We start from the raw sequence: 24,399 nt of genomic DNA, 5'->3' as shown, positions 1-24,399 counted from the left end.
TATATTTTTTTCATCTACGCAGGCATATACATATACACAGAACAATAGAAAAATGTAAGTGCAAAAACCGCAGACAGATAATTCTAAATTTAATAGACCGGAAAAATATAAGATTCATGTGCACAAATACTGATTCCGATAATACATTTATAACCATTTACCTCACAAACCCCCATATCGATACTTTAAATTGATCTAAAATCATTTGTTGTGGTAAAATTGGTTTGGTGGAGGTATATTGTCCACCATTTAGATTCCGCCATTTTTGATTTTGGAATTCCATCAGCATTATCAATAATATGTCCTATCATGAGTTGTACATGCTTTTTGGTGGGATATTTCACAAATTAGAACATTTTTACTATTGTTTTTGTTGAATGTGCTATGAAAACATGGGTTTCAGGCTCCATATTTTATGCGCCACATTGGATTTTTGAAAAGGCCAGAACTTTTTCAAAAGCCCTTGACAAGACGATCATTTTGAGACCTCAAACGTCTTGTTAGGTTAACCCAAATTTTGGGTGCATTGATGGTCTGGTTGACGTGAAACGTCCCATATGCATGCAAATTTTATCGATATTGACGGAGTAGTTCTAGAAATATTACGGTATACATACACACACATTCACACACACACACACATATCCATACGGACATTTTCTGAAAACAATTGATTTGAAATTCTAACACACTAAAAAGTATTTTCTAGAAGTTTTGACAAAACTCAAAATTTTAATATTACAAAGCTTACTCTAAAAGAAAGCAAAACAATCATACCTGCGTAAATAATTATTCGCAGTATCTCTTTCGTCTGGACCAATCTTAAGATATTCTTCATTAATTCAGGTGTGTGTGTGTGTGTGTGTGTGTGTGTGTGTGTGTATATATATATATATATATATATATATATATATATACGTGCCTCTGCTAGCCCCACTTCATTGAGTCCTTCGCCCTCTTAAACTGTTTTTGCATTCATATCTTCTCATCCAAGCAATTTCTCCCATATGTCTCTCTCCACCAGTTCTTCTAACTCCTTATAGTTTTTTCTTCTCTCCTTTCTCATGTAGACCGTATCTATTCACCGTGATTATCCTTTCTGCTTGATGCGGGCTTCTACGAACTCTGTGAAGTCCCCCTCTAACCACACTACCTAATCTCCCCTGCCTCCTAATTTTACTTCCATCATTTTTCCCCCTTTCATTCTTTTCCTTCCTCCTCTTTTTTACTTTACTTACCCTAATTTCATACCCTTTCAGCCTTTTCTTCCAGTCCATTGCTTCTTACATTACACGCACATCTTGTTTCTCTCCTACTTCTCCTCCTTTATCATTTCTGTCATCTTATCTAATCACTTCAGCACCTCTTCTATCTTTTTCTTTTCCTCATCTTTCTTCTTTGGTATTTGTTGCGGGGATCCCTGTATTTTTGCGCTCCTCGTGAACGGGTTCTCTGGTACCTTCTCTTCTGCCTTTTCTTCCTTGACCTTATACTCCTCTTCCTCTGGGCTCATCATTTTCCTCTTCTGTCCGCTTTCGTCCGTCTGCTTAAAACTCTCTTCTCAGTTCTTCTGCCTTAAACCTCTTGTTCCTATACCTTCTCTTCCGCTTCCCATTTTTCCTCCTCTGAATCCTATTGGAGTTTGTTCTCTGATTTCCGCCGCTGTCACTAGGGGCGTCCTCTAGTTCCCATGGTGTTGCGGAGGTCTGTTCTTTTTTCCCCGCTCTGGCCGGGTTTTAATAATTCTTCAGATCTCTCTATTGTTTAGGCTTATACTCTGCTAAATTTACTCCTATAGCTATCCTTGTCTCCCTCTCTTCGTACCTTCCCTGTTCAATCTCCTCTTTCACCACATTTTTACTGCCCAACTGTATCTATCCTTTATCCCTTATTACCTAGTCTGACTTTTATTCTTTACACTACCTCTCACTCCATTCCAACACACTCCTCTCACTTCCTCTCTACTCTGGACCTTTCCAAAAATACACACTACCGTACACTTCCGACAACTCTCTATCCGAAACTTCTTAATATGTCAACTTTGTTCCAATAATACTCGACAAAGTTGAAACCAAGCTTGGAATAGTCACCACTTCTGGTGTCGATCTTGTTCTTGGTGTCGCAGGACAGTATGTTTAATAGAGCGATTAGTTGTAGCCCTCTCCAGGTTACCGATGTAGTCGAGAATCCCAGGATGATCCCTGATCCAGCACTCCGTCTATACCACTTTTGCAGTCTCTATACTTAAAAAGGTCAACACCTATTATGCAGTAAGACCTGAATACTATCTAAAAGATTATTTATAAAAATCAGAACGATTTGTTGATTCCAAATAGCAGAAAGCAAAATATTTGACTTGAACTTGAACAAGTTAAAGTGCGTATTTATCTTGTGTTTCCAATTTTCAATGAACGTGTATTTTAGTTTTAAAATAAGTTTGAAAATATAATCCCTTGATTGACTTAATGAACAATTACCGAAATTAAGATGGTCTGTACTGAAAAAAATGAGAATCTGGGAGGCGAAAATTCGCAAATTAGTTATCGATGAAAGTGATTTGCTGAAAAAGTAACTTTTTGATTTGTTTTTTATTCATATAAAATTCATACTCTCCAGCAGGGCGCTATCGCGCCCCTTAATTATTAATAACATTTTCTACTAACCTTTAAAGCTGCCTGATCCTATAAACCTTTATTTTTCAAATATCGTAAAATAGGAATATAACATGTTCTAATTACCAAATTTTGTTGCAACTGGCTGGATTCAGAACAATAATTAACATTTAATATTTCCAAATTAGGACAACCTAAGAGAAAAACATTTTTACGCCTTGAATGTCCATGATAATCAATAAAAATAAATGGTCGACGGTTTAATATAAAACTGCAATATTCTAACAGACTTTTGGTATGAAATATGGTTGGATGCTGAATTTGGCTAGGATTTTTCCAACAACGATTTAAATCTTCATTTGTTAAATCATATCGATTGCTGTAAACAAAATCATCGTAATAATATTTTTAATTTAAATATTTCAAATAATTCTAGTAAATCAAATTTTGCCTAATTATCACAGTCTAGCGTGAATGAATAAAAGATAATCAATGACTAAATCAAGGCTTATCCAGAAATATCGCGATCAGCTGTTCCTCAGCAGATGCAGAAGACTAGAGACAAATTATTATTAGAACGTTTGTATCAACTAGTTGCTTAGCTCAATTAAGCACATATTTTTAAGAATGTTATCGGGTAATCTGTAAAATTTAACTGAAGAAGGAGCGAATTTTTTGTAAATATCAAAAAATGATGCTTTCTTGTCGGTAAATACTATCAGGTTTAGACTTAAGGAGACCACACCATCTTGAAATTAAACAAAATGAGATAATGATTTTTTTTGTAAATGCAATACAAATAAATTAAATAAATATTAAACTAATTATTTTAACTTAGCATTCCTACTACGGCGCCTAGCAAAAAATCGCGTAAAAGAAATCAGCGTGGCAGCTGCCACGTGGTAACAAGTTTAGAAAGCCTTTGCTACGAAGTTTTTCACAGCATGCAGCGCCAAAAAAAAGTATAACTGCAAATCTTTGAAAGTCTTGGAAAATTAAGTTAATTAAGGAAAGGCGATTGTGAAAATAGACTAATTTTCAGCAAGTTTATCGTGCAAGAGCTTGAAAATGACCCTGATGTTCTAAATCAATTTTAATAGATGAATGAAACTATCTACGTGCGCATAATAATAGCAAAAGTACATAATCAACATTGGTGAGCACAGGAAAATCTACATTTGACTAGAAAAGGCAATAATAGTATATACTAATCTTAAGGTAATGATATATATGATATATATATATATATATATATATATATATATATATATATATATATATATATATATATTGTTGTGACCGTGCCTGAACGTTGCGCGATTCGAACTCCAAAAATCGCGCATAGCGACCCTTAGCAACGAGATAAACGACGTCGCGGATGTTATTGTTTACAGTCAGTCTGATAGTGACAGCTGATGAGCTGAGTCGTGTTGATTACAATAAAGAGAGTTTGAGTTTGAATTACGCTTTTATAAATAACGTGTTGTTATTTACGTTAACCCGTACCTGGTCATAACATTTTAAGGGATCGTCCATGATAGTGTTTTCGAAAAGTGATCTAGTGAAAGGTTCATGCTTTTACGTTTCGACAAGATGTCTACAGTTTTAAGAACACTGATCAACACTCGACCAGTTCCATCTCCGAGAACTCTTCTAACTGAGGAACCTCAATCGTCTCTCACTGCAGCAAATATGGAAATAACAAGCTTGAAGAGACGTGTAGAGGAAATTACTCAAGAACTCCATCAATGCAACGAGGATGCATTCAACTTAGAAAGGGAATTCCACACTCGAGACACAGAACTGTTAAAAGCTCGACGTCGCAATGGGGAACTTGAAGCAGAGAATCAACGACTGAAAGATCAACTGGTTCGAAGAGAATCGTTCAATGACCGGGAACAGAGGGCTGATTTGAACGAGGAGATATCGAGACTACGGACCCTGAATAACACACTGATGACAAAGCATCAAGAACAACAGCGCCAAATCCAGCAGCTAAGTCCTTTTCAGAATACAAATACACATTCACACACAACAGAATTAGATAACACTAGAGTCAATAACGTTAAATTATCTTTAAATCAGAATAGACTAGAGATAGAAACCTCTGTTATTATTTCTTTGATTACTGGAACTCGTGGTTTACATTCAAACGATGGCAATTCCGCTTTACCGAACACTGAACCTATCCATTCGGGAACAGATTGTGGATTAAAATTAAAAGTTAGTGAATATGATGATTTATCACCACTTCGTGAATTTTTGGTTCATCTGATGCAAACAATTGGTCACCTACATCTAAAACGGCAGCTCTTATTCCTGTTTGAAAAGGTGAGCAAGATCATTTCCCGTTGAATCAGATTCTTCTACATCATGTATGTATCTACTTGATGATTAAGTATCGCGCCTTGAACTTCGTTTTGGTGATAAGCATTTGGCACCCACTTATCACACACAATTTATGAAGAGGCGTCAACGGTTTGGTGAAGATCTCCCAACATTGGCTGCTGACCTTGAGAGACTTACTACTTTAGTTTATCCAGAATTTCCATTTGAAGTCCAAGATAAAATCGCTTGTACTCAGTTTATTGCTGCTATTTTTGATTATTTGATCAAGGAAATTATTCGTTTGGAAAGGATAACTTCTTTAAAAATTGCTCTTGCTCGTGCTATGGAAGTGAAGGTTATTCGTGATTTAAATAAGAGACCTCAAGCTTCAAGGAGTGTAAACGTCACATACAAGACTGGAATCAACTCTTTGAATTCAAAGTCAAATGGTCCTCAATCTTCGGACAGACAGAGATCTCAGGATTACTTTAAGAATGTTGAATGTTGGGCTTGTATTCAGAAAGGTCATCTAAGGTCATATTGTCCAAATCAGATAAATGGCCAGGAAAACTAGGTTATGTTGAACTTCTTGGAGCGAGTTCAACAGAACTTGACAAGACTCCAAAAAATTCCCACTCTAATCGGATTGATTGCCATGTTGGAAGAATTAATAAGTATCTAATAAATTTTATTTTAATGGTTAAATTAATGACAAAGCTTGTATTTTTAAAGTAGATTCTGGTTCTGATGTGACTATTATAAATCCAAAATTTGTTGAATCAAAAGATATGAGAATTCCTATTAATTTAACAACACTAAAGTATCTAACTCGAGAAAACGTACCAGTTGAATTTTTGATTTCAGCGTCGTTAAAGTTGGGTGATCATGTAGCTAATTTAGATGTTTTTGTTGAAAATATTATTGATGATTGTATACTTGAAAGTGATTTTCTTGATGCAACTAGTATTACAGATTCAATTACTAAAATTATTTTAAATACTCCAAGTTCAATCAATAATAAATAAATTTCAAGAATAATCGATTCTAGTACGGTTGTACCAGGCTCATTACAAGGAATTTTTGACAAGAACTCAGAGAACTTGGATCAAGATCAACGTCGGGAGTTTGCGGATCTTCTAAACGAATTTAAAGAGATTTCCAAGATGATGACGATACTGGAAAATGTAATTTAGTTGAACACAGAATTCAATTACTCCATAATCAACCAATTAAACAACCTGTTCGAAGACTCCCTATTCATCAAATTAAGGAATTAGATGAATGTATTGCTGAGATGCATTCTCTAGGAGTCATTGTAGTATCAGATAGTTCGTATTGCTCACCTGTAGTTCCAAAAAGAAAAGGGTTGGAAAAATTTGTTTTTGTATTAACTTCCAAAAAATTAATGCAATCACGATTAAAGATTCGTACCCTTTACCAAGAGTTGATAAACTTGCAGGATATTCGTGGTTTTGTACATTGGACTTGAAGAGTGGATACTGGGAAATCAAGATTCGGGAAGAGGATAAGAAAATCACGGCTTTCTCAATTGGAAAAGATTTATGGTAATTTAAAGTTATGCCATTCGGATTATGCAATGCACCGGCGACATTTCAACATTTGATAGAAAAGTTACTCAGAGATTATCTCTCAAAATTCTATTTAGTTTATTTTGATGATGTCATGGTATTAGGAAAGTCATTTTATGAGATGATATCTAATCTGAAAAAGGTATTTGTTTGTTTTCAAGAAGCAGGATTACGTCTAAACAAGAAGGAATGTGTTTTCTTCAGCAGACAAGTCGAATATCAAGGATACATTGTTTCTGAAGAAGGAAAGTCAGCTGATCCAAAGAAAATTCAATCTGTTGTAAATTGGCCAATTCCTCATAACAAAAAGGCTGTGTTGAGCTTTGTAAATTTTTGTGGTTATTATAGGCGTCTCATTAAAGGATTTGCTGATACAACAAAACCATTGTACAAATTAACTGAAAAATCGACTAAGTTCATATGGTCAGAACATTGTCAAAAAGCTTTTTCAAAATTAAAAGAGGTTCTTACAAAACCTCCAATTTTGGTATTTCCTTCTCTTTCTTCTGAATTTATTTTAGATACTGATTCTTCTGACCATGGGATTGGGTCGATTCTTTCTCAGAAACAAGATGGAATCGAACGTGTCATAGGTTATTCCAGTAGAGTCCTTTCTAAACCGGAGAGAAATTATTGCGTCACTCAACGTGAACTTCTCGCTATTATAGAATCGTTAAAACATTTTCATTATAACCTTCTCGGTGAACCTTTTATCATTTGGATTCTTCATTCTTCTTTGACCTGGTTATTGTCGTTTGAAGAACTAGATGGTTAATTTGCTTGTTGGTTAGGGAAATTGGTTCAGTATGACTACAAAATTATTTACAGGAAAGGTAATTTACATGGAAATACTGATGGACTTTCAAGACGCCCTTGTGAAGATTTTTCATGTAAATATTGTTCCAGAGTAGAAGAAAAATTCAATGAAGAGACTATTTGCCGTATTATTTTTGAAGAAAATACATCGGAAGATTGGAAGAAGAGTCAAGCAGAAGATGTGGCTATTTCTTTTATTTGTCAAACGAAGGAATTACAGAAAAAACAAGCATGACTAGAAATTTCTTCAATGGATAAATTCACTAAAATCTATTGTTCACAATGGGATTCGTTAGTGTTGATTAATGGAATTTTGTATAGAGAGTGGGTTTCAACAAATTTAGATCATAAAATTCGTCAATCGGTTGTTCCTATAGATGAAGTGGGGGAGTTGACAGGATTAACTCTAAGCCTTGAAATTAATAAGCAGCTATATAGCTGAAGCTCTAACTTATATTATAATTGCTCAAGTAAGCTGAAATTGTCCCAGTCTACAAATCTGGCAAAAAAGTAATATCAATTACTATAAGCCTATTTCACTGATATCAAATGTAGAGAAAATATTTAAAAAAATAATACACAATAGACTATATGATTTTGTAAATGAATCTAACATAATCTCTGAACACCAATCTGGCATCGTAAAGAAAAAGGGTACAAACGATGCGCTTAATTATTTAATGAACTCATTGTACAACAATATCGATAAGAGTATTCCTACTTTAGTCACTTTTCTGGGACTGCCCTGGTAGAAATGAGTCTAAGAACAGGCTAGTAACTGGCCAGTTCTTAGGATTTAACCTAGTTACTACCTAATAAATGGCCAGTTTTTATGATCATTTCTACCAGGGTGGTTTTCGATACTCTGGATCATAGTGTCTTACTAGATAAATTATACTGCATGGGAATTAGGGGACAAGCTTTGACCCGACTCACTAGTTACCTTAGTAACAGATACCAAAGAGTAAAAATTGATGATGCTGTGAGTGATAACCTTTTAGTGAGTACTGGGGTACCACAAGGTACGATACTTGGTCCACTGTTGTTTATTTTATACATAAATGATATACTCCAAGAGATACCTACAAAAGTTATTCTGTCGTATGCTGACGACACTGCTATAATAGCAACAGGGGATTCCTGGGCGAAAACCCAGGATAACATGAATAATTACCTGCTACACATACACAAATAGCTTGCGGTAAATAAGCTATCATTAAATGTTAATAAGTCTGTTTGTATGACTTTCGGTAGCTATATCGACAGTGTTCCTAACCAAATAGATATAAAAATACTAGATAAAAAATTAACTAGAATTAGAACTACAAATATCTGGGCATAATTATAGACTACAATCTAAAATGGGATATGCATATGTTAAATATTATTAAGAAAACTAAATATCTGATACACTAAAACAATATGATACACATACGGATTTTTTTGAACATTTGGGTTTAGATCTGATGCTCTTTATTATAGACGATGTCCCGTAGTTTAGGGAGATCCTGGCATCTGGACATCGTCTACCAGAAGATATGATTTATTATCGGCAAATTTAATTATTATACAATGCTTTCTCTCGTGTATGATCTCCTGTCTAACAGGGAAACAACCTGACACCTGGATATAGTCTACGAAGGATTCGATTGTTTATCGACAAATTTAATTTACATACGATGCTCCTCCTTGTCGACGATGTACCTTCGATCAGGGAATTACCCTGGCACCTAGACATCGTCTACAAGAAGTTACAATTCTTTTTGTTACATTTGATTTGTATACGATGCTCCTTCCTGTAAACGATGTCGAGCTGGGGGCCATCCTGACACCTAGACATCGTTTACATGAATTTAAAACTATTTTTGGGTATACTTTATGTTTAAGTAACGCTCTTCTCTGGACATTGTCTACAGTAAGTCAGAAGTATTTTTCAGGGGTGAGGGTAAAAATTAAAAAAAATAAAAATTAAAAAGGGTAAAGATTAGAAACTCAAAATTTATAAACTGAGATTTTGAAATGAAAAAATTTATAAAACAAAAATGTTGAATTGAAATATTGCGAAAGGTGATATTTATAGTTAAAATATTGCAAAAGCGAGATTTTTAGGAATTTCCAAATTTAGGTTTTTAAAATTATACCTTTTTAATATTCTGGGTCATAAAATTTTACCTTTTGTTATAATTTAATTCGTAAATTTTGCCTTTCAAATATTTATTCTTGAAAATTTTTACCCTCACCCATTTTTCAGTATATTTCATGTTTGAGTAGTGATCTTCCTTGTAAACGATGTCGCGTTGACCCAAGGGTCATCTTGATACCTGGACATCGTATACAAGATTTCAAAAGTATTTTTTGGTATATTTCATATTTCAGCGGTGCTCTTCTTTGTTGATGATGTCACATCGATCTGTACATCGTCTGTAAAATTAGAAGTTGTTTTTGGCATATTTTATGTTTAAGTAGTGCTTTTCCTTGTAGACGATGTCGCGTCAAATTGTGGGTTATCCTGACACCTGGTCATTATCTACAGGAAGTCAGAAGTATTTTTCAGCATATTTCATGTTTAAGTGGTGCCCTCCCTTGTAGATGACGTCGCGTCGACATGGGGGTCATCCTGGCACCTAGATATTGTTTACAAAAAGATACACATTTCTTTTAGTACATTCGATGTGTATTGTGCTTTTTTTGTAGACGATGTCTTGTTGACCAGGGGTTATCTTAGCACCTAGACATCGTCTACAGGGAGATGCAAGTTTTCTTAAGTAAAACAGATTAGATTTTAGATTTAAGCTTTTTATAGTTATAGAGGATTAATGTGGATAATAATAATAACACAGCTAATATTATAATTATCGTAGGTAACACATTTTTTAATATATCTTGATCAAGCGGTTATTGTTATATGTAGAAATAAAAAAATGCCCATAACTTAGCTAAACAATCAATATTATAGATTCAAATTTTATAATGCGATAACTCAGCCAAACAATTATTATATATAATCAAGCCAACTATGCGTATACTCAGAACTGATGATGGAAATGACTAGTATATATACAAATTTATTTTTTCTTTATTTTAATATTTTCTATTGAAATATTTGTAGACGTTAGCGATAACTGGTTTATTTTTATAATATTTTAAGGTGGATGGAATACCAAAATTACTCTTTTATTGTTTTTTTTTTTGTAATATCACTATATACTCACATTTTGATTTATGTAACTTTTTCCTGTATTAATTTTTCAATTGTATACAAATAACATACTCCGTTATAATTATAGATGCCTAGTTTTTTTTCGTAAAGTAATTGGCTACTAAAGTAGGCGCTAGTGTCACGTGCGCATTCTTTCAAGATCAACTACACCCATCTATATGATTCTGCTATTTTGTGGATTTCGTGTATACTCTTGCATCCATTAATTTGTTTGTATTTATGAGGTTATAAAATTGTTGACATACTTAAGGGGACATAACACTTTTAAATCCTGAAAAAAAGAATTATGAGTAAAAATAACAAAATTAGAGTAAATCATTTGAAATTTTCTTTAGTGATATTTTGTATAAATACCTTTAACTTTACCGTGCTTAAACCTTAATTATCTCTGCTAGTCCATTGTGGCACTCAGTGCAATGTTTTTTGAATTTTTTTACTGTCCGTAGGATTCTAAATGTGCTAATGGTTCTTTTGGGTTCAAATTCAAGGAGGATACTTTGGACATCTGCAGTTTTAGTATGAATGCAGGGATTTTGATTAGAATTCTTAGAAATGGTTTGGTAATGAAAATACTGAATTTTTTACTTTTTTGTCGCTTATTATGATGCCTTTTTGGGTATAAAACATTTTCTAAACATCCATATTAAAATCCCTGCATTCATACCAAATCTACAGGTGTATGAAGTATCATCCTGGAATTTGAGCCCAAAAGAACCATTTGTACACTTGGAATCCTACGGACATTGAAAAAATTCACAAAACTTAGCACCGAGTGCCACAATGGGCCAGCAAGGATAATTAAGGTTTTAGTACGGTAAAGTTAAAGGTATTTGTACTAGATATCACTCAAAAAAATTTCAAATGATTTACTCTTATTTTGTCATTTTTACTTATAATTCTTTCTTTCAGGATTTAAGGGTGTTGGATGCCCTTAATATTGGTAATAACGTCTATAATAAAATATGAAGACCTCTTAAAGGTCGGCAAAATCGGCGTAGAAAAGCCAATAAAATAATGGAGCTCGCAAAACAAACTCTATAACTCAGTCATCGTTCTTGTGTAAAAAAATGTCAGTGCAACATCAAAAAAGTTTGCTCTATTGCAAGAGGCTATAGACCAACAGGAAAAACAGTGCTAAAAGAAGAGGAATATTTAGTATTGCACTGTTCAAGTTACTGATCAGTTATTAAAATATGACTATGACTATTAAAATTTACTACGTGTCCACACTGTCACACGATTGGAGAATAACCGGTTTCCACGTTGGCATACAATTTGATACTGCTTGTCATCGCCGAGACGTTCGGCACTGTTAGCTACATTGCAGCAGCGTTGACATTCATCCTCGCGGTTGGCTTCGCTGTCGTAGCGTCGGTGCTATGCGCTGGCCGGCTCGCTGATCGACTTCACAGTCAGCTTCGCTGTCGCGATGTTACAGGCTGCGAACTGGCTTCGTTGGTCGGCACACTCGTCGCCGACCGGCTTTTTAGTCGTGGTGTGCTCGTCTAAAAAATCGGTGCCTTCTTACTTGCCGACTTCGTTGTCGTGGCATCCGTAAATAGCCGAGACATCTCCTTGGCCGCTGATAACTTCTTGCTCGGCAACACTTGCACACGTGCGCAAAAGTTAAAAAACTAATAGCGCACATGCGAGAGCGGGTATCTTTATAGACTCAGTTTGCATGCTCCCCCACTACGCGGCATAGGCCGTCAAGCGGGGGAAATTTTAGCGCTGTTTCCCCTTCTACAACTTTCACGACCAATAGCGCGCCAGCTCGTGTTACCTCGCGGGGAGATATAAGCGAGGCAATCAGCGCGTTAAGCACAGTTTTTTCGAATCTCTTTTCTTTTCACCATCGCCTTCAGTCAACGAGATGGGCATTGTACAATCGTCTACAACTTCCATAAGTGACATTGAGACCGTTGCTTCTACATCACCAATTCCGATGGAAGTCGGCACGAATACAGCCGAGGACGAGCCGCTTCTCCTCTACAGCCTCGTATCACGGCGATGCAAAATCGTCGAGAAGCTGGACGTGCGCCAATGCCCAGAGGAGTTGTCGATCCCGCCGACAGCCGTACCGCAACAGCAGCAGCCAGAAGTGGTTGACCTCACAAGGTCGCCATCGCCATCGCTAATATAGCTTATCGAGCTCTCGTCTTTGCCAGAGTCCTGAGGTTAAAGTCCTCTGTGAAATAAAGAGGCCAAGAGAAGAAGACGACGACGAAGACTACGAAAATTGCCATCGTCATCCTGCTGCCCGAAGGCGATTATACACATCTTGAATGCCCTTGATTTTGAAAAACAATCAGCCCTTTTCAGGGCTACCATATATTCATAACGTAAAACAAATTATTATTTTCAGTTCTTCTTGAACTATATGTATGTTTTAATTTAAAACTAATCAGCCCTTTTTAGGGCTATTATATTTTGTGAACGTAAAAAATAAATTATTGTTTAAAAGTTATTTCCAGAACTTTATATTTATTTCTTACTTACAACTAATTATCCTTTTTTCGAGATTAAGAAACACGAAAAGAAAATTATTGTAAGTTTCTTTTATGTGAAACAAAAAAATCGTTTCTATTTTAAATCAATCGGTCTTTTTTCATGGCTATTAAAAAATTCAAAAAATGATTTTGAATTTTAACTTATGAAAACGTTCAAGTTTATAAGCCAAATTAGCTTTTCTTTCGAAGCTGATAGAAAAATCTATCATTTAAAACAGAGTGGAAGATCAAAAATAATAAATATCGTTTCAGTATGCATAAAAATTACCACCACCGCGATATAAAGACTAATCAAATCACTCGCATTATATTTTCCCCTTCCTCGAGTTCAACAACCAATTGCGTGCAACCTCGCGAGCATATAAGCGGTCAAGGCTTTTCTCACATTCAGTTTTAAACTCCAACAATGAATTCATCATTTTAAGACGACTTGGAAGAGCTGTACATGACTGTGGTGGGGGAAATTTTACCGCTTCTATGACTCCGTCAGCTAATCAAGTAAGGCAACGAACGGATAAAAGCTAGGATTCTCGGCTTTAGAAGTCAGTCTTTTCTGGATCTCTCTCTAGGAAAAACATAGATCTCTCAAGAGAATTCTTGAACTCTCCGGAAGAGGAATCGTGGGACTTAATTGTCGCTGCAGATGCCTAGCTTATCCACAATCATGTACTTGGTTTTTGATTCACTCACTTCTAACCCTGTATACTCCACCGCTTTTATGAGGATTTCCGCGTTTCTTGCTACCGTTTCCCTACAATCCCCCAGTATATCCAAATCATCTGCGTAGCCTAGGATCTGCGTAGTTCCATTAAGCGTTTCGTCCAGCTGGCTAACCTGCATTTTTCTAACGGCATACTCTAACGATAAGTTGAACAGCACCGTAGAGAGCCCATCCCCTTGTTTTAAACCATCGCGTATCATGAAGGGTTCTGATATATTACCGCCTACTCGGACCTTTCCCGTGCTTCCGTTCAGACAGATTTGAATTAATCTCACGAGTTTTTTCGGTACACCGAGAAGTACTAGAATTTGATACATTTTGCTTTGCTTAATAGAGTCGTACGCTTTTTTAAAATCTATAAATAGTTGGTGTATGGTTTCGCAAAATTCCCACTTTTTCTCTAACAACTGTCTTATGGTAAACATTTGATCGCTCGTCGATCTGTTGCGCCGAAATCCGCACTGATAATCTTCTACTATATCTTCCGCGAATGGAGTGAGTCTAGCTTGTATTATGTTTGACAGAACTTTGTAGCACGTTGCTAAAAGTGAAATACCCCTATAGTTATTGCAGTCTGTCTTATCCCCCTTTTTAAAAATCGGTATAATGATAGATTCCTTCCTATTTTCGGGTATTGTTTCATTTTTCCAGATGGCACATAATAGTTTATAGATTTTGAAAGTGAGCTCGACGCCCCCATATTTGAGTAACTCAGCTGGTATAGAGTCATTTCCCGCGGCTTTATTGTTTTTTAGTTTTTTAATCGCGGCCTCTACTTCTTGGTAGCTCGGTTCCTCCACGTGGGGTTCAGCAGTATGAATTTCGTCCCCTAATTCTTCGCTATTTTCGTGCACGTTTAATAATTTATCCAAATAATTTTTCCACAGCGACAGTAATTCGTTGTCATTTGTTACGAGGTCCCCGTTTTCGTCCTTCATCAATTGCGCTCTACTCCTAAAACCCTTTCTGATGGCGTTAATCCCTCTGTACATTTCGCGGGGGTTATTTTCCTTACTGTTAGTTTCTATTCTCCTAATAAGATTCTTTTGATACTCCCGCTTCTTATTTCTGTAGATCGCGCTCGTCTGTTTCCTTACGTTAGAATACTCCTTTACCCAGTACTTTGTTCGCGGCCTCTTTTACCGTTTTTTCGATGTCCCCCCATAAGCTATTCGGTTCGTCATTCCCCTCCGGCGATGTGTTTGCTTTTTCAAGTGCCTGAAACCTGTTATTAATTTCTATCTGGTACCTAATTCGCTCTGTTCTATCTCGTAGTTTCTCAATATCGAAGCTTTCTACCTTGTTTGCTCGCTTACTATTTTGATTCGCTACTAGTCTAGCTCTTAATTTGGCTACTACTAGGAAGTGGTCCGAGTCGCTATCTACCCCTCTGTAAGCCCTTACGTCAAGAACATTAGTATGACGTATTTTTTCAACGAGGAAATGATCAATTTGGTTCTATGTGGCCCCGTCCGGCGATGTTCACGTTGCCTTGTGTATGTTCTTGTGCTTAAAACACGTAGTTTTGATTATAAGATCTTTTGCCGCCGCGAAATTTATGACCCTAATACCGTTATCATTGCTGGCTTCGTGCAGGCTTTCCTTACCTATAGTAGGCCTAAACATTTCCTCCCTACCTATTTTAGCATTGAAATCGCCCAATACTATTCTTGTATCGTAAGACGCGAACTGGTCGATTACCTGCTCTAAAGTTTCGTAATAGAGATCCTTAGCTTCTTCTTCTTTGTCCTCCGTAGGACAGTGTACATTAATAAATACATATCTATACCATTCCCCTTCGATAATGATGTACGAGAGCCTATCATTGACGGATTTGAAACTTTTAACCGAATATATGATACTTTTGCTTACGAGAAATCCGGTGCCTAGAGATCCCCCACTCCCGGCCCTATACAGGTACGTGAAGTTACCCGATGCTAGTACTCCGCCATCTGGCCACCGCGATTCCTGTATTGCTACCAAATCTAGATTGTACCTATCAGCTTCCTTTACGAGTTCTTTAAACGCACCTGCTCTGTATAGACTGCGAACATTCCAAGTTCCAACCCTTAAGTCCCTTTTGGTTCGGATTTGATTTTTTTGAGCCATGATGTTATGTTAAACCCGCGCGCTTCGGATCCTGTTCCGATCGCAGGTGAGTCCACCGTTCTAGAGGTGATAACCCCCATATCTCTCTAGAACTAAGTATGAGAGCTTTCCGACTTTGACGAGGACAGTGTCAATTCGTCGTCAGACACACTACGGTGTCATTCTCGCATCCTATCGCCCCCCTGCAAGGCAGCGCGCCTTCGCTGGCATCGTTACCGCGTAAGACCAGGTGACGAATCATTCTACACATCCCCTTTCGGGGCAGTTGTCATCGCTCCCGCATCCTCCTCGGCAGCAGGATTTTTGCCCATTTTTGTAATGTGTGATGAAAGAGATAGATTGAGAGATAAGAGATAATGTGAAGTGTTTTTGTTGTTGTGGTGCTTGCGTAGTGTTTCTAGATGAATGCGTTCGACAGTGTAGGCTCATCACACCCACGCCTGTTCCTATCGGCTGTCCGCGGCTGCTTGTTCAATTTATTCGCAGCTAACCTCTTTCTCAGGGGCTGTTCCTCTATCCGCAACCTAAGGACGCGTTGTGTAGTGGTGATAGGCATCCACCCGTCCGATCTGGACGACAACGCCCAAGACCCGCTTAGGGTAGCGGCATTGTAACAGGCTCACTCTGAACTAGCCCGATTAATTCACAGGCGACTCTTTGGCGACGCGCTAATGTGCGCAGGAGAGCACACATTCACATCCATGGAAGAGATCGTCGAATTTTTCGAAAAGAACTTCGGATCACCTAAAACTTATCACGACGTTACGGGAGAATTGGCTGAAGCTAAACAGCGCTCATCGGAGAGTGTAGTCGTATATGCTAACCGAATTTTCGAAATAAAGAGAGAATTAGAGAAAGCTGCGTTACGTGAAAAGAGAAAAATAGACACAGACCTTGAAAGGGATTGTATTAAATTCTTTATTAAAGGGCTTCGCTGGGAGATACAAGCAAGAATAGGCACCCCGAAACGCTAGAGAAAGCGTGTGAAACCGCCATTGAAATAGAAAGAGACTTCGCGTACACCGGAGAGCCGGAAGAAGAGACGAAGCAAGATGATTCGCGTTCAAGAACAAAAGAATCCCGTCGAGTCAACGTAATAGAAACAGAGCCCGAGTTGAAATGTAATTTTTGCAATAAAGTTGAACATGCCGCATTAAATTTTTTAAAATTCTGCTTACAATTACAAAATCAAGCTACTACGACAAGATGGAATAATAATAATAACAATTATAATGGACAACAACCAAGAGTGAATAATTATAACGAACAAAATTAGGGATACAATAACTTAAATAGAAATCCGAGATCAAATTACGTAAATAACACGGGTCCTCATACGCCGCATAATAACGGGAACAATCATTATCAGATGTGCGACCAAAATAATATTCCACGCCCAAATAACCAAACTGACTCTAATAGATTAGAGCGAACGAGATATCTCATGAATAATTATAACAATAATAATGATCGCAACAATAACAACAACCATTTCAATAATAATAATCGGAATAATAATTTTATGCCTAATCGAGAATTTAATAATCGAGTAAATAATCAAAATAATAGCGGGATCAATCGAGACCACTATAATAACACTAACAGTAGATCACCAATTACTTGTTACTATTGTCATCGAGTGGGACACTTAAAAAGAGATTGCAACAAATACGCAGACGACATGCTTGGTGGAACTTTAGGCGCGGGAAACGGCCGTGGCTATCCTCAGGCGGGCAATGGGGAAGCCAACGCGAGTGCTTGCCCGAATTCCGAAGGACCCAAGAAGAGAAGACGCCCTCTACGAGACCACCGTCCAGTTAAGGGGTCAAGCCTGGGTTAAATACTGCAAAAAAACAAAAAGATATTCTTCTTACCAAAAAATTTTTGATTTGATGTAATTTGAAAAAAAAAATTCTGTTGAAAATATATAAAATATACACCATTTTTATCGAAAAAAAAACATGTATATACCTTGTAAAATCATTGACCAAAATTCATGACATTTCACTGTATAAATAAGTGTTTTTAGTCACTTGCCACGGCTTTTTGGAAGATCCGGACCGTCTTCTTTACTCTATCCGGGCTTAAAATGTACCTTAAACATGTCCCCTCGGAACGATCGAGAGACATTTCTAAAAAATATGAATTAAATATAGTTAGCAACAAATTTTGTTATCTAAAAAATATCAATTAAACATTGCTAGCAACAAAATTTGTTGCTAGCAGTATTTGATTTATATTTTTTAGCAATGTCTCTCGATCGGTCCGAGGTCCCAGCAACAGCCTGATTCTAATACCGAATCGCAAATCGAAAGTCAAGAAGGCAGACCAATAAATTCCAGAGATCTCGCGGATTCTAATACGGAGACACTGCCGTTAGGCAGAATGACCTGAACGCGCGCAGGTAAGCTAGAACGTCCGAATTATAAAGACACTCGAAATAAACCTCCAAACAATACCAGGGATAAGAATGAACCTAGAGAGAAGGCGAAAACCGTACCGGACGACAACACAGTTGCACTTGTACAACGGGTAGGCGACACTCCCGAAGCTACGCCGCATGAGGTCATCGTGTCATTGACAGAACCAGAAGCTGTGCCAGAAGCAGAACACGGACCGCTCTGAAGCCGAGGAAATTTATAGCGCTGTAGAGCCGTCGGGAGAAACAGAGATCAACATTTCAAAGGAGTTTCCGGAGCCGAGTGAAGAGACGCAGACCGAGGCTACGAAGCAGCGTTCTCGAAGCTATGGGAAAATTTTTGTAGAATGGAAAGAGCAACTATTCGTGCGGAAAGATAATTATTTGTACTTTCTCACTCTAGAGGCACACCGTGTGACAAGGGTGCGCGACTGTTAGAAGAACGCAATGAACTTCCACGATTATACAACTTGTCAGTAGGCGAGTTAAAAATAATGCCCAAAAGTAACAAGCATAACTTTATAATAATATTACGAAGTGACGAAGGTGAAAGCATGACCACTATAATTGGAAATTTAATGAGCGGGTTGAAAATTGAAAACATTCATAATGAAAGAAGAAACGCAATCAATCAGCATTGCCAAGAGCAGCTCTATAGAAAATGTGTCATGGGACGAGATAGCCATAAAAATTAGAACGAGCCTACGCAGGTTAAACGTAAAAATTGTTATTTGTTGAGGAACTATTATTCACACACCTTTGAGCGAACGAGTAACAATTATAGAAGAAGCTCACTGTTCGACCGTCGGAGGGCATAAGGGAGTCAATAAAAGCTATAAACGAATTAAACAAAGGTACGATTGGGAAAATATGAAGATTGACATGCAAATGTACATCCGCAAATGTTTATCCTGCCAATTAAAAAAACTTGTCAGAGTAAAAACGAAAAATCCAATGGTAATTACAGATACGCCAGTTTAACCCTTCAAAAAAATAGCTCTCGATATAGTCGGACCGTTCCCTAAAACTGAAGAAGGGCATGATAACATACTAACTATACAATGCTGCTTAACTAAATATTCGCTCGCGATCGCACTTAAAGATGCGACAGCCAGATCGGTAGCTGATGCTCTAATTAAACGCTTTATATGTACATTCGGCGCTCCTATTGCAATTCGATGACGGATCACGCAGTTTAAAACGACAGCCTTCCACCCTCAGTCGAACGGCTCCCTTGAAAGAAGTCACCATGTGTTGAGTGAATATCTAAAACAATTCATTTTGCATAAGCTATATCAAGAAAATGGTATATAAAGATAAAAGAAAATAGGGAAAGCAAGTCAGTCCTTATACGACGCGCTTGCTATACGCTACAACTAAATTACATATAAAAAGTAAATTCATATACTCACGAGAGTACGTTCGAATCCTAGTATCACAATGGAGACTCCCACGGACAGCGACTTTGACATCGATGAAGTTCCGGAATTGCAGAAGGGAAGACTTTATAGTGCGTGGGACTTCACCGACATCACCAATCGAGCAATCGACCTAGAGATAGAAGAGAAAGTTCTTGAAAGTGATTTTGTAGAAGAAGGTATAGATGGTGTCGCCTTATACTGGGCATATTCTGACGAAGCAATCATTACTCACTCTCTACGCCATCGGATAGATTCCCGACTCAAGCCCTTGCATAAATACGAAGATCAGTACCATAAAACCGCATTGAAATTATATAGGACCCACAAAGAATCGCGAGACAAGATAAGACGAGGGTGCCTAACCATCGCTTTGTCTCGAGAAGCACTGAGACAAAAAAATAAAAAATGAGGAAATGCAACACGTTTTTCACACAATACCAAAAGGGAAAAATATAAGAGTGTACGAATTAGAGAAGACGCTTGCAGTAAGAGACCAGGTAATCATCGAATTTTACAGAGCTTCGGAGGAGAATTTCATTTTCAGAAAGCTAAGAGAGGAAAAAGGTTACACTTACGCAAATCTATTAGAACTATATGAATACGGAGGTGAAGGATTTGGAAACCAGAAAAATCACCGGAAATGCTATAACTGTCGTGAGATGATCCCAGTTCAAAGACTCTGTATCATTTGTAGTCATCTAAACACAAAATACAATGGCAGGAATATTTTTGAGTTGTCGATGGGATGTAACGTTGAAGAACACCAAACATCGCTCCTTTAAGATCAATGTGGCGACTGCACACTAATAAGAAAATTGAGAATGGAGAGGAACAATTCTGGAAGCATAAAATTCCAGAGGAAAGTAAAATTCTGTAAAATTTGATAAATGTTATAAAAATGTAATTCCGATCAATACATAATAATACAAAAGAAAAGGAAAATAGTTGCTGTTGTATAATTATTATTCTTAACCTATTGCTATAGCAGCATCCCGATCTCGTCAAATTTTATTAACAACTATAAACTGCTCGAAAAATCTCAATTCTAAGTCAAAGATTAGTTAAATTCGTTATTCAATATTACAAATCATGATTTCAGTTCAAAGAAATTACGATAACTTGTTTAGTAAATAACGATTAATTGTTGATAAAGTTTCGATAAATTGCTAAAGTAAAAACTCTAAGCAAATTAATCAAAGACACGCCCATTACTAAAGCAGCAAATACCGTGGAACCCCACACAGTAAAAGGTAGGAGAGGGAAAGCGAGGAAACTCAAAAGGTCCGCCTCCTGAATTCAAAATTCCAAGAGAGGAAAAACTCAAAAGGTATACGTCATTATCCGGCCAGCTGTACAGTCGACAACAAGTCACCCGAATACCACTGCAAGACCATTACAGCTAAGATGGCCAATCACATCAACGGCAAAGACCAAGCGCGAGACAATTCAAGGACGCGATGGTGCGCTGGGCAACACATAAAGAACAAAGAAAGAGGAAAAACGAAGAATTAAACTATCTGGCCGAAGGAAGAGAGGGCCCAGTGAATAAAAGGATTAAGCCATATCGCCAGAATGAACTTGCAGCCATTATCGAGATAGCCTGTGAGAATAGTGCTGCAATGAAGACAACGGCCTACGACGAGTGAGATAAGAGAAGATATACAAAAGCAATTGAAAGAGAGTATCTTAGAGACAACAATAACAGAAACCAACATCCCGACTACCCCCGGAACACGACCAACTATGACTTGCTGCTCGACAATGAAGAATACCAAGGTGACAATGAAATGAAAAGAGAAGCACAAAATTATGTCAACAGAGGAAGAGAGAGTACGGTATGCGGTACTCAGAGTAATGGAGCAAGAAGAGCAAGAAGTTACCTATGGGTATAAATTAGAACGCCTTAACTATGGGCAGTTTTTCCAGCGATGTAATCATGATTTTAAATAAATAAAGAAAGAATACACAACTACACATATGCACACTCGCATACACGCACATTAACAAAATTACAACTCACAAAAAATAACGTGCACCTACACACACACACACATATTATTGAAGAAGCACACCAATACATAAAAAATCTAAAACTCACAAGAAATATACGCCTATGCACGCACAAACAGACACACGCATTATTGAATAAACACATAAACACCTACAAAAACTAAAACTCACTTGAAACATGCACCTACACACATACACCTACGTACACACGAAATGCACACCTACGCGCACGTAGGCATATTACTAAATAAAAACTATACAGACACTAACAAAATTTGAAACTCTCGTAAACGCACGAACTTATACACGTATACACCTCCACATATGTGCGCACATACATTACACCTATAATAGCATACAAGAAGTCTTACACACACAATAAGTATACGCAAATGCAAGGAGTTGCTCACGCTCACCTGTTGGTAAAACAGGAACGATTACACGCTTGAACAGGCACAAATTTACCTATAGAAGTCACATAAAACACATGTGCACATGCACTACACATACACGCTCACACGCATTCACCCACATACGTTATATAAACCCGAGATCTACACTCATATTTATACACATAAGAGAGATACTCAAGGATAAAAGTATATACTCATACCCACAGATGTGCAGATGGATAAGTATTTCACATAAACGCGTAAAGGAAAATTATATAAAAACACAGTCGTACCAACAATTGGATATTCAATAATTATCAATAAACAGGAACAAAACAAATGTAAAATGAAAGCCAGCATAGCCATTATACATTATGAAACATAAATAAATCGCACGACGCGTGATTATAAAAAAATAATAATAATAATAATATCAACAAGACTAAGAAGCAAATAGAATTATTGACATAATAGAAACGAGAAATCATTGACACCTATCAACATCAGAGTCTCACAATTAAATTCGACGCAGTTTAAGATTAAATGAAATACACAATTTAAAGGGATTCTTCTGACTACTTCGCTTTGCCACAGAAACGAGATGTCGACTTATCAGCAAATGTTGCGAAGAACCAGGATGCTCATTATAAATGGATCAACAAGGAGAGCTATTGAACAAATTAGTTGTCTACTACCCTCGATGCTGCCAGAAGAAGTAGCACTAATAATTCATCAGGCTATACTGAGCCATTAAAATAGTAAAATATTGTGTCGATTCTTATAGCAAACCGCAATTACTAAAACTATACAATAGGAATGATACTAATCTACTACATTTGGCCGTAGGAGCAGGCCTGGACGAAAATATTGAATTAATATTAGACAAGGAATTGTATAAAAATATAAATGCTCGCGATTATCACGGAAACACAGCATTCATGATTGCATATTGGAATAACAATTATAAAGCTATGAATTTAATATAAGAAAAGGGCGCCGAAATATATTTCCAAGACAAATGTGACCATTATATTCGCGCACACTATCTGCCACACAGCCGTATTTTTAGTTGTGTGTATAACACGCGAAGAAATGTAAGGAAGAAAAATAAATCAAAAAGATTTACAAGATCTATGGTCGTATTACCCCAAGGTATACTACATATATGAAAGAGCGAAAATTGAATGGAAGAAATATGTCCATTACTAAATTCGCACGAAACGTTACGTACAGAGATTTGATAGAAAAACCAATAAACGCATATCTACATGTGACAAGATCCGCTGAATTTCGCACCAAGGAGAAAGAGAATCATAACACTAAATTTCCAATATACGCTGCCACGATTAGTCACGCACTAAAAATAATAAACGGAAGGCTTATTGAATGGGAAGACACAGAAAAGGTTTTAACAAAAATTACATTAGAAACTTTCTATTTATGCCTAAATTAACGCTGACGACAATTGACAAAAGACTCAATCACTCAAAATATATACACACAAGCATACAAGAATTGAACAATTATTTAAATTAAAGAAATTCGAAATAATAAACGAGACTCGTCAATAAACATTAACACCAGTATTCTCCCATCTTATCAATTTTGGCGGTCGACCGCAGAAGTCTCCGCAATAGGCACAATTACGAGCCGCCAGTTGATCGTCCAACGTCTCCGTATGACAGAAGACCCATCTGTTAGAAATATTTCCTACTGCAGGAGTCTGAGGGCTTGTCACAAAAACCGGATAAGATACCTAAAAGAAGCAAACAATATCCTCAGTTAAATTTGTACTGTTCGACAAACGTTTTAAATAGACACCAAGAGACAAAATTCTCACCCCAACGATATCTCTTGACAAGAAGAGATTAACATTTGATGGCGATCTCGTGGATTCAAAGCAGATCGGTCAGTTCCGATCAAGGTCCTTGCTACTATGACAAGGTCCCGCGCCTCTCTATAAATAAACAGCTTGATTGGGAAAAGGAGCACTATACAAGAGAAGTACGAATCATGAACGACGACTTACCTACACCGATAAGGAAAAATGAGAATAACAGTTAACTAAAACAAAATCTCCAAAAGTCTAGCCTCCGTTATCACTGTTGAAATCCGTGGATGATAATTATCGTTAAAATACCACTCTTAAATTCGTAAAAGAACTAATAAGACTTCACGAGCTCGATGAGTAACACGCCAGAGCAACAGCTGGAAAGGCGAAATTGCGAACACATGATGAAAGACAACCGAAC

General features: G+C 37.0%; 1 protein-coding gene across 3 annotated transcripts in view; it reads right to left on the bottom strand.

Moving 5' to 3' along the window:
* Positions 1 to 2,638: 2,638 nt before the first annotated feature.
* Positions 2,639 to 24,399, bottom strand: part of LOC116417907 (cytosolic carboxypeptidase 1-like) — a 252,213-nt gene continuing 230,452 nt past the window's right edge. For all 3 annotated transcript variants that reach the window (XM_031933052.1, XM_031933054.1, XM_031933056.1), the window contains one exon: positions 2,639 to 2,991. In XM_031933052.1, the coding sequence (XP_031788912.1) occupies positions 2,682 to 2,991 (310 nt within the window). In that variant the 3' untranslated portion in view covers positions 2,639 to 2,681. The remainder of the gene's footprint in view (positions 2,992 to 24,399) is intronic.

This window comes from Nasonia vitripennis, assembly GCF_009193385.2.
Source record: "Nasonia vitripennis strain AsymCx chromosome 5 unlocalized genomic scaffold, Nvit_psr_1.1 chr5_random0005, whole genome shotgun sequence".
NCBI lineage: Eukaryota > Metazoa > Arthropoda > Insecta > Hymenoptera > Pteromalidae > Nasonia > Nasonia vitripennis.
The sequence above is the reverse complement of the archived record's forward strand: the minus strand, read 5'-3'. Positions and strand labels throughout refer to the sequence as shown.